We start from the raw sequence: 12,214 nt of genomic DNA, 5'->3' as shown, positions 1-12,214 counted from the left end.
CTGTTGTCCCTTATGGACTTGCTTGCCCGCTTTGGTGTAATCTCTGGTCTGCAGGTTAACTGGGCTAAGTCCTCCCTGATGGCTCTGTCCTCCGGGATCCCTCTGCCGCCCTCTCTCCCGGCTGGGGTGCAGGTGGTTCCTTGTTTTCGATATTTGGGAGTGGAGGTTACTCCGTCCCTGCTAGATTATATGACTCTTAACTTGGGGCCATAACTGCACTCCACTGTGGAGCGACTGCGCGCGTGGTCTTCCATCCCCCTTTCCCTGGCAGGCAGAATTAATATCTTTAAAATGATTTATCTCCCTAAGTTCCTCTATCTGTTTCACCTGTCCCCCGTTATTCCCCCTAGGAAGTATTTCACCTCGTTATGCAGTGCTTTGGGATCCTTCTATTGGCAGGGGAAGCCTCCCAGACTAGGTCGGGCCCTGCTTCAGGCCCCCAAGCAGCGGGGTGGATTAGCTGCCCCAGATATGTATAACTATTCTCTTGCCTCTCAGTTGGTCTATGCAGCGTGGTGGATCGACCTGGAACTGTAGAACTCAGCGACAGCCCTGGCGGGGGCGCTGATGGGATCATGAAGCTATGACTAATACGCTTTACAGGTATCACCCTGGCTCCTCCTTTCCTACTGCTCTATTAACTGTGGCTAAGGTTTGGTCCATGGTGTCTGATAAATTTTCACTGCCACTGGTATCTCCTAGGGTACCCTTGTGGGGGAACTTTCATGTGTCCCACCTGCATGGATTACAGGAGGCCAGTTTTTGGGGTACTCATGGAGTTAAATTTGTGACCCACCTGTTCCGGGAGGACCAGGTTTTCCTGTCCTTTGAAGAGATGAGGGAGCGCTATGGCATCCCCGTATCTGCTATGCTTAGGTATTTTCAGCTGCGACATGCGGTGCAGGCGCAGTTTGGCTCCCTGACCTTTACCCCGGTCTTCTCGGAGGTGGAGCTTCTCTTGGGCACCACGGATCTCTCTAAACCTCTCACCCAGTCCTACGCCCTTCTCCAGTCATTGGGGCCCTGTCCCTTTTCTTTGGCTTTTAATAAATGGGTGGCTGATATACCGGATTTGTCGGAGAGTCAGTGGAAGGAAGTGGAGGGCTCTTACTATTCTACTGTTGTTAGTAGCAGGGATTTGTTGATCCAATCTAGATATGTTCTGAGGTTGTACTATACTCCCGCTAAGCTTAAGCATTTTGGCTTGTCTCCCTCTGACCTTTGTTTTCGCTGTTCTGCGGACACTGGTACCTTTCTGCATGATGTGTGGGATTGCCCTGTTATTGCAACCTTCTGGAGGGAGGTGATGGGTTTCCTGGGTGAGCATTTGGAATTTCCCTCTGTGTTTAGCCCTTCAGTGTGTCTTTTAGGGGTTCTTAATGACTTGATTTTCAGCGCTCATAGACGGTTGTTGTTACGTTTTCAGCTGTTTTGTGCCCGCAAGGTGGTAGTCATGACTTGGAAGGATGCGTCCACCCCTCCGCTTTCTCGTTGGATAGCCTTGGTGAATAAGTATGTCCCATTATATCAGGCCCTTTATGTTAGTCGTAAATGCCCCAGGAAGTTCGATATGGTGTCCCTGGTTGTTGGTAGCAGAGTCGGCTGATGGGGAGGCTGCGGCTTGATCGGTCTCCGGGCGGGTGTGGGGGGGGGGGGGGGGGTGGGGAGGGTACCGGGATGTATGTATGGATGTGTGCTTGGATGTTGGTTTGTGTTGGTAAAATAACTGAGGAGGAAAAAACGAAAGTGCAAAAGCGGAAAAACGCTCAGTCGTTAAGGGGTTAAACTACACCACAAATCTGTACTCCTAAACTACTATAAATAAGTAAAACATCTCCGCATTTGATGAATGTTGGAATAGTCATGTGGTTTAGGGATCTTGATACTTTTAGTATAGTTTGCCATAGGTAACCACCATTGTCACTCCGTAAATTCCTCCTTCTTGCAATGCAAATATTTAAAGAGTACCTGTCATTTTTGGTGGCTCTTCAGTATAAGCTGTCCTGTGTGTACATAGGGAGCAGCATTATTTTTGCCTACTATATAGCTTGTATTTGGTATGGTTCAGCAGATTTCTGCTCTGCAGGTTTCATCATAAATTTACAGTTCTCCCCGAGCTGGTGGTTGGAGCTTCTTGATCCTTTTGCTTTCAGGGGAGATAAGCTGTCACCAAAAGAGGTTGGCAGCAGCTTACTCCGCTCTCCCCAGTGAAAACACATGCACACTCAGCCGTACCGATGTGTATAGGAAAGTAATTTCTGTAGACCAAACAAGCATTCGACAGACATCTACTAAAGGTGCATGGTCAACACTTGCAATGCAACTACCTCAAAGAAACTTAGTAGTTTGTCGGATGCTGCAAGGGGGTTCTTTTCTTTTTGGGTTTCTTTTCTGTTTGGCCACGGTGCTCTCTGCTGGTGCCTCTGTCCATGTCGGGAACTGTCCAGGGCAGGATAGGTTGATAGGTTTGCTATGGGGATTTGCTCCTCATCTAGGCGGTTCCTGGCATGGACGAAGGTGTTGGCAGAGGGCGCTGTGGTCGGACGGAGGGAGGAGAGACTCCTCTGTGATGTGTAGCGGCTGGTGAGTGCTGGAGGGAAAGAGATGTTTTAATAGAAGTAATTTACAAAAAAAATTTAAATATCTGTAGACCAAACGAGCAATCGACAGCCATCTACTAAAGGTGCATGGTCAACACTTGCAATGCAACTACCTCAAAGAAACTTAGTAGTTACTTCAATGTGTCTGTTCAGAGAATCTGTGGTGCAGCTATACGTTCCTCTATGTATGTTTTGGGTTCACAGGAGACTAGCCTTTAGGGCACTTATGCCATATAGTATCTCCAACAACCTAAGTGGAGTAACCTTTAGTATAATATTAACTGCAGGAATCTATATGGCTGCTAAATGCAACTTTAGTCTTTCTCTTTATGAATCAATTAAAGTAAGACAGAGGAGCAAGAAACTTTTCTTTGGGTCATTTATAGTTATTAAATAATAAAAAAATAAAAAAAATAGAGCAAAATGTAACCTGGTAACTTCTTGTCAGCTGCCTGCGGCTCCTCCTCTGCTGGTTCTTCAGGTAGACGTTGATCCACAGACACCGAGCTTATCAGAGATATGCCGCTACCGGAACGAACTCTTCTGTAATATAAACCAAAGACATCTCAGTTAGTACAGATCCAGCTGAAGTGTTGTTAAAATGTACCTAAAAAGTGTCATAAAACAACCCTTAGTGCGTAAGTGTTACTCACTATGTCATGCAGATGCTTAACATGTCTTTATGTGTCTAGCTTCAGTATTTGGCTCACAAATCCTTCTGTTCTGCTGCTCACTCATTCTGACATCCAATGCTCAGGAAGAGGCATGTCCGCCCTCATTTCCTTCCTGAGTCTGAAGTGCTGGATCTTCATCCAATCACTGCAGGGTGCTCTGTAACTCCATCCGTTCTGTTTTTAGAAAGGAGTTTGACAGAACAGGAGTGAGCATAGAGAAGTGCTTGTCCTGTCCTGACTTCCTGGACTTTGTCCCAGCTGGGCCTGCACAATATATCGCAATCAAATCGTGATTATTGTGGATTGTGATATTTTGATTTGGCCCTGCTCAAAATTAGGAGATTACCTGCTCCAGCAGTGGCTCAAGCTAGGGTAGCAGTGGCGACCCATGCTACGGCAGCAGCAGCTCAGGCTCCAGCAGCTATGGCTCAAGCAGCGCCGGAAGGAGTTAAAGGGGTTATCCAGGAATAGAAAAAATCAGCTGATTTCTTTAAAAAACAGCTCCATCTCTGTCTCCAGGTTGGATGTGGTTTTACAACTTGGCTCCATTCATTTCAATGGAACTAAGCTGCAGAATTACACCCAACTTGGAGACAGATGGGGAGTGGTTTTTGATAGAAAGTAGCTCTGTTTTTCTATTCTGGATAACCCATTTAAAAAGAATCACACTCAAGCGCACTTACAGGGGGGGGGGGTGATGACTATACGAGGGGGTAAATTTCATATAGCAGTCTCCCCTCTTATAGCCATTCCCCCCCCCCCCTTGGATATAGACAAATTTTCCCACTCCTCATATAGCCGTTGCCCTCTCATATAGCCAACCCCCCCCCCCCTCATATGGCAAAAAATAAACCTCCCTCATATAGCAATTACTCCCCGATATAGCCAATTTGCCTCGAAGCCATTCCCCTCATTTCATATAGGGGGATATTTTTAAAAACCTGTCCACAGGAAAGGTTGCCCATGGCAACCAATCAGATCGCTTTTTTTTTTTTTTTTTTTAAACAAGGCCTCTGCAAAATGAAAGAAGTGATCTGATTGGTTGCTATGGGCAACTTTTCCTTTGCACAGGTTTTAATAAATCTCCCCGATAGTAATTTCCCTTATTTCATATAGTCATTCCCCTCATTTCATATTATGACATGAGGGGAATGGCTATATGACATGGGGGAATTGGACATGAAATGGGGGGGGGGGGGGGATTTCACCATTTATTATACCGCAATCGTATATCAAAATCACAATATTTACCTCCATAATCGCACATTTCCCCCAAATCATGCGGCCCAACCAGGTATCCCACCCATGTAGGGGGAAGCGCGAGATGGCTCTATCTTGGCAGAAGAAAGTGCTCAGCGAAATAGTCCCCCTAGTGGAGGGGAAAACAAGGGGAGGTGGAGAGGAGACTCAGGCTCTGACCGTGCCAAGCTTCCTGATCCCTGTACCCCCTGAGGAAGGGTATTTCCCAAGAGCGCAGTGTATTGTAGGAACAAGGAAATGCCGCCCTACTGTAACCGATCAAAGTACTGCGTGGAGGTAGCCCCCAGGAACCTTTAGAAAACACAGAGGTACGGAGGTGCCATGTTGTGTCCCCAGAGGGATCTGAATCCTGGACACTGGAGCTGGGAAGATACAAAGACATGACTACGAATGCAAGTAAGAAGCACACGCAGCAACCTACAGCGTAGGGAGGAAACACCCCATTGGGGGCAAACCTTGCACCCTGCGAAAAAAAGGGGGGGCAGATGATGAGGCCACGGAGCCATCCTGGCTGATGACTAAGGCAACAGAACAGCCGCCTGAGCTCCCCCCGCCCCCCTCCCCCTATACAGGAACTCCGGAGCAGCAGAGAGGTACAGGAAACCCCAGCCAAGCATGCAGCAACCCAGGGATGGGAGACCGACTGTGTCGGAAACCGTACAGAAAACAGTCTGGCTGAACGAGTACACCTTCAGGAGCTGGCGAAAAGAGAACAACCGTCATATAACCGATCACTGTGCCCCCTTTGTCACAGGTGGAAGGACGGGGAGGCCTAGGAGCCATGAATAGAATCCCCGCCACCCCGGGAGATCAGGGGAGGCTGAGGAGCCATGGATGGTATCCCCTTCATCCTTTATAGGGTCCATAGGACACCTCAGTGCACTTCTTTGAACACCGCACACTGGTAGTGGGGTACTGGAGCTCCAGCCGCAGAGACATCAGGCATTTGAGAAATGACAGGTGGCTGAGGAACCACTCAGACCACTGTCTGGCTAACTGGCCCTAGGCGGCAGCCAGGAACGCAAAAGGGCCCGGGACCGGAGTTATGCCCCGAAAGGGAGGGAATAAAACCGTCCGTGGGCACAGTAGACATGGCATGGTACTCAGGGGAAACCAGGCACGGAATGTAACCCAGGAATCTGGAGAGCATGCCGGTGCCTAAGCAGTTAATCGTGCGCTCCGACAACTTGCCGTACAACTGCACTAAGCCAGCTGCAGTATACAGCCTGTGGTGACTGTGAGCGCAGGGAGACAAAACTAAACAGAAGCGGTGAGCAGCGCACTGTAGGAGCGCTTGCCGCTCCGAGGCCAGGCGGGGTGACAGCGTTGTCTGGCTAGACAGGCTTCCGCTGAGCTGGAGGAGAATATGGCCCTGAACCAGGGAGTCAGAGAAGGGAGACAGCCTCTGACATCCCTGGTAGCGTTAACTTCTGCAGTGCCCTAAGCCTAGAGGGATCGCTGCGGGAGGAGGAGCAGAGCTAAGCTCTGTCCATGAGAGGCGCAGAAAGGCGCTGAGCTTTTCCTGTCTGGCACGCCCAAGAAAGCGCAGACTGAGGGGAGAGAGTCCTCCCTCTGCTAGTCTCCAGATTCCCGCGCAAAGCACGGGAAGAAGGGGGGCGGCACTACCTGCTGCCATTATGGGTCCTGCTGGCCAGCAAGCGCCGGAGGAGATCCGACCAGCTGAAGTAGATAAAATCAGCGGCCGCAGAAAGCCGGCGGCTGCCCGGAGACGGAAACGGCTGTCGTAACTGAGTCCACTGGCGGGCGCACGGTGGTGAGGATGATATTCTCATTTGCGGTCTTCATATAATCACCCGCGGTCTTCTTATACTCACCCAGACGGCTTCAGCCAGATTACAGCCACACTGCATCATACCAGGCTAAGATAGTGGGGCGAGAAGGGGCAGTGGGGGACCCGGACCCAGGGTACAATCTCCAGGCGCTGGCCGTTTGGGAGAAGGAGTTAACAGTACATACTCTATGTCTGTGCCCCTTTGTCACATATGGGGAACAGGTAGCGCCATGCTCCTGGACCCCCACCCTAAAATGAGAAACAAAAGGGTGGAAAAAAGCTAACTAAACAGGCCTTACTAGAAAATAGTCTGGAGAGCTCCCAGTGTCTTGCCTCCTACTGACACTAGCTAAAACTGATTACCTCACTTCCAGTGGGCGGGTATATCCTGCCAGGGAGGAGCCGACTTTTTTTTTTCCTAGTGTCAGCGCTTCCTAGTGGCAAGAGCATATACCCATGGTCTGTGTGATCCCCAATGAAGAGCGACCGAGAAGGGTTAAGGTTTTCCCAAGATTTACAACATATAAGAGATTTTTGAATCTGACAGTGCCCTGTCAGGAGCAGTACATATACTCTAAAATGAATGTGATATATACCATAAGAGTGTCCTTTTGGCAAAGGTTTGAGCACATGCTTACACTTTTCAGTACAAAGTCCACTGGTGTTTATGCATTACAGGGGATCCAGTAATCTAGGGGATCTAGAATTATATAGGGATACACAAATATGTGATGCAATATTGCAGCATGAAAGCGACATTTGCTTATGAATTCTTTTATAAACCATGATGGGAAAGTAAAAAAAGACAACATATGCTGCTCACCTAAAAGATGGAGGGATGTAATCTGGAGGCAGAACAGGAGGCAGCGGCTGTCCGGACATGGCGAGGTCTATTAAGTGCATAGCCAAGATAAACTCTTCTGCTGTTAACTTCCCATCTTGGTCAATATCAGAAAGACTCCTGTAATTGAGAGAGAGGAAGAAAATATATTTTTTTTAATATATATTAACTATTTCTCTATCTATTTCTCACATCTATCTATATCACATCTACCTATCTATCTCATAGATACCTCATAGCTACAGTGCCTTGCAAAAGTATTCACCCCCCAAAGTATTCACTTTTTTCGTATTTTGGTGCCTCACAACCTGGAATTAACAGGGATTGTTTGAGCATTTTGATCATTTAATTTACAGGACATACCCACAACTTTGAAGTTTTTTTTTTTTTTTATTTACTTTTTTTATTGTCAAGCAAACAACAAATAGGACAAAATAACTGAAAAAGTCAATGGGGGAGATTTATCAAAGCTGTCTATGTCCCGCATCAATATAGACCAAACTACAGAGGGTTAGTCTGGTCTATTGTGCACCTAATTTATCAAAAGGCGCACGGCTCTTGATAAATTCTGCGCACGGACTTTGTGATCTATGCTTTAGACTGTATTTAAACCTGCTCCAACATGGTCTGACATTTCGGCGCACTTTCAGCCGATGCGACTTGTCGCTGTAAAGTTGCTGTTGATAAATTCAGCACAAAGTCGCAAAAAAGTCGCACATATTTAGACTGCGACTTTCTGTGCGACAAATTAAGACAGGAAAAAACAGTCTAAATCCTTTGATAAATATCCCCCAATGTGCATAACTATTCACCCCCCTAAAGTCAATACTTTGTAGATCCACCTTTTGCGGCAATCACAGCTCCAAGTCGCTTTGGATAAGCCTCTATGAGCTGCCACATCTTACCACTGGGATTTTTGCCCATTCCTCCTTGCAAAATTTCTCCAGCTCCTTCAGGTTGGATGGTTGCACTTGTGAACAACAATCTTTAAGTCTGACCACAGATTTTCGATTGGATTGAGATCTGGGCTTTAACTAGGCCATTCCAACACAATTACATGTTTCCCCTTAAACCACTTAAGTGTTGCTTTAGCATTGTCCTGCTGGAAGATGAACCTCCGTCCGAGCCTCAAATCATGCGGTACAGGTTTTGCTCAAGATTAACCCTGTATTTAGCACAGGGATGTGGAAATCCGATCACCCGACGCCCGGGACAAGTAGTTTTGGGCGCCGGGCAGGTGAATTGTTCATAGATTTAGCCCTGTATCGGGCTAGCAGGGACAGACAGACTTCTCCCTTATTTTTCTTTAATGCCGGTGTGAGGCGCAGGAGCGGATGGAAGTCTACACCTCACACCGGTGCTCAGAGTGTATGGAGGGGGCGGCGGCCTCCAGCTGACTGCAGAGCCCTGTTATCTCCCCTCCCGGAGGATGGACGGAGCTCAGAAGACACAGCAGGGTGAGAGAAAGGATGTAGACGGCTCCCAGCTCCGTGCACAGCTCCATCCCCCGCACACAGCTCTATCCTCCCCCCCCCCCCCCCCGCTCTGTCTCCCATGGACCTAATCCACCACGGGGAGGTTGCTAGTTAGCACAGGGAAAACACAGAGCAGGGGGGTGAGGGGGAGGACGGAAATCTCACCTCACACCGGCCGGGACTACAGCTCTGATGTCCACTCATGGCGGCTCAGGTGAGGAGGCCAAGAATGCAGACGGCGGCAGGAAGGGTGGTTGTATATGTAGGGTGTGAGTGTATGTAATGTATGATGGGGGGGCAGCGGCAGGTGTATGTATGATGTGTGCATATGTATGGTGTATTTCAGTGTTTCCCAACCAGGGTGCCTCCAGCTGTTGTAAAACTACAACTCCCAGCATGCCCTGGGCAGGCTGGGAGTTGTAGTTTTGCAACAGCTGGAGGCACCCTGGTTGGGAAACACTGGTGTATATGTATGGTGTGAGTGTATGTGTGATGTGTGTATGATGTCTGCCTGTGTGTGATGTGTATTTAATGTATGATGTGTGTATGATGTCTCTCTGTGTGTGATGTGTATGTAATGTGTGATGTGTGTATGAGGTCTGTCTGTGTGTGATGTGTATTTAATGTATGATGTGTGTATGCATGTGATGTATGATGTGGGGTGGGCAGTGGCGGGTGTATGTATGATGTGTGCATATTTATGGTGTATATGTATGGTGGGAGTGTATATGTGTATGATGTCTATGTGTGATGTGTGTATGATGTCTGTCTATGTGTGATGTGTATGTAATGTGTGATGTGTGTATGTATGTAATGTATGATATGTGGGGGGGCAGCGGTGGGTGTATGTATGATGTGTGGGGGGGCAGCGGTGGGTGTATGTATGATGTGTGCATATGTATGGTGTATATGTATGGTGTGAGTATGTGTATATGTAGTGTATGATGTGTGGGGGGGGCAGCGGTGGGTGTATGTATGATGTGTGCATATGTATGGTGTGAGTGTATGTGTGTATGTAATGTATGATGTGGGGGGGGGGGGGCAGTGGCGGGAGTGTGTGTATGTATGATATGGGGCAGTGGCTGGTGAATGTATGATATGTGTATGCATGAATGTTTTGTATAGGAGCGGACTGTCACGTCGGGCATTAGGGCAGTTGTGCCATCTAATTTTATTTATTTTTAGTGGCACCCGCACTAAATTGCACCCCCAGAATCCCGCCCCTTCATACTCACCCGCCAACCAAGAGCCCCTCATATGCACACAAACACGCCCGAACCAAAACTACAACTCCCAGCATGTTGCACCATAACTTAAACTGTAGAACTATAAAAGTGTACCATGCTGGGAGTTGTAGTGTTGGTTCGGGTCAGCTGCAGAGCTATAGGCTGCATCAGGGCATGCTGGGTGTTGTAGTTACTAACTGCAATTCCCTGTATTCCTTGACACAGCCTATGGCTCTTTAGCTGACACAAACAAAAACTACAACTCCCAGCATGTTACACAATAACCTTAACTGTACTACTATACAGTGCAACATGCTGCAACACCCACACAACCATAGTCTGTATCAGGGCACGCTGGGAGTTGTAGTTATCTAGTAACTAAATGCAACTTCCAGCATTTTCTGACACAAAATGCAGCACATAAACTGGAGAAGCAGAACCCCCCCCCCCCCCCGTAACACATAAGTCCCTATTGAGACGGAAAAATAGTGATTAAAATATTTTAAAAAGTGCAAATATATGTGAATAAGCCCCTTTCCTAATAAAAGTTTCCAATTTTCTTTAAATAAAAATAATGTACAAAAATAAACATAAGTGGTATCGCTGCATGTGGAAATGTCCAGACTATTAAAATATGATGTTAATTAAACCGGACGGTGAACGGTGTAAATGTAAAAAATAGTCCAGAATTGTTCATTTTTGGTCATTATTAGAAATTTTTTATAAGGTGATCAAAAAGTTACATCTAGACTTTTCTGGGCTTGGCTCGGGTGTAAGAGGAGCTACAGCTCTCCGGCCGCTAATAGCCTGGCATACTGCGATCACCTATTAACCATTAGATCATCGCTGTCAGCAGTGTCTAAAGGATCTTATATCCATCCCTGGTGGTCTAGGGGGGATCAGACTATTTTGGTTGAAATTATTTAATCTACCAGGACAAGTGGATTTTCTTGAGGGACAAGTAGATTGTGTTCCGCTTTAGTCCCTTGGACAAGTAGTTTTTTTTTTTTATTTCCACACCCCTGTAGCACCATCCATTTTCCCCTCAACTCTGACCAGTTTCCCAGTCCCGGCTGCTCAACAACATCCTCACGGCATGATGACCACCATGTTTCACTGTGGGGATGGCGTTCTTTGGGTGATGTGATGGGTTTGCACCAGACATAGCGTTTTCTTTGATGGCCGAAAAGTTCAATTTTAGTCTCATCAGACCAGAGCACTTTCCTCCATACATTCTGGGAGTCTCCCACATGCCTTTATGCAAACTCAAAATGTGCCTTTTTGTTTTTAACTGAAAGTAATGGCTTTATTCTGGCCACTCTGCCATAAAGCCCAACTCTATGGAGCGTACAGCTTATTGTCGTCCTATGTACAGATACTTCAGTCTGCTGTGAACTCTGCAGCTCCTCCAGGGTTACTTTAGGTCTCTGTGCTGCCTCTCCGATTAATGCCCTCCTTGCCTGGTCCGTGAGTTTTGGTGGGCGGCCGTCTCATGGCAGGTTGCTGCTGTGCCATGTTTTTTCCATGTGGTTAAGATAGATTTGATGGTGCTCCTGGGGATCATCAAAGATTTGGATTTTTTTTTTTTTTTTTTAATAACCTAACCCTGACTTGTACGTCTCAACAACATTGTCCCTTGCTTGTTTGGAGAGTTCCTTGGTCTTCATGGCAGTGTTTGGTTACTGATGTCTCTTGCTTAGGTGTTGCAGCCTCTGGGGCCTTTCAAAAAAGGTGTGTATATGTAATGACAGATCATGTGACACTTAGATTGCACACAGGTCGACATCATTTCACTAATCATGTGACTTCTGAAGGTAATTGGTTGCACCAGAGCTTTTTATGGGCCTCCTAACAAAGGGGGGTGAATACATACGCACATGACCATTTTCTTTCTATTTCGAAACAATAGTTTTATTTATATATTTTTCTCATTTCACTTCACCAACTTAGACCATTGTGTTCTGATCTGTCACATAAATTTCAGATTAACAAAACATTGAACTTAAGGCTGTAATGTACCAGTATCTGAAAAAAAAGTCATATCTACCTCTCTCATATCTACCTATCTATCTCATATCTATCTACCTCATATCTATCTATCAATCACTATTTATATATATATATATATATATATATATATATATATATATATAAATATATATATATTGATTGATTACACTTGCAATTTTGATAACAAATAGCCATTGTGCATGTCATTTTTGCACTAATGCTTCGTTCAGTGTTTCCCAAGCAGTGTGCCTCCAGCTGTTGCAAAATTACAACTCCCAGCATGCCAGGCATGCTGGCAGTTGTAATTTTTCGACAGCTGGAGGCACACTGCTTGGT

At 46.6% G+C, this 12,214-nt stretch overlaps 1 protein-coding gene across 6 annotated transcripts in view; it reads right to left on the bottom strand.

Moving 5' to 3' along the window:
• Positions 1–12,214, bottom strand: part of ITSN1 (intersectin 1) — a 193,420-nt gene that overhangs the window by 98,475 nt on the left and 82,731 nt on the right. For all 6 annotated transcript variants that reach the window (XM_056559559.1, XM_056559560.1, XM_056559563.1 and 3 more), the window contains 2 exons: positions 7,150–7,287; positions 3,031–3,143 (listed from right to left, as the gene is read on the bottom strand). In XM_056559559.1, the coding sequence (XP_056415534.1) occupies positions 3,031–3,143; positions 7,150–7,287 (251 nt within the window). The remainder of the gene's footprint in view (positions 1–3,030; positions 3,144–7,149; positions 7,288–12,214) is intronic.

Source organism: Hyla sarda, chromosome 2 (assembly GCF_029499605.1).
Source record: "Hyla sarda isolate aHylSar1 chromosome 2, aHylSar1.hap1, whole genome shotgun sequence".
NCBI lineage: Eukaryota > Metazoa > Chordata > Amphibia > Anura > Hylidae > Hyla > Hyla sarda.
The sequence above is the reverse complement of the archived record's forward strand: the minus strand, read 5'-3'. Positions and strand labels throughout refer to the sequence as shown.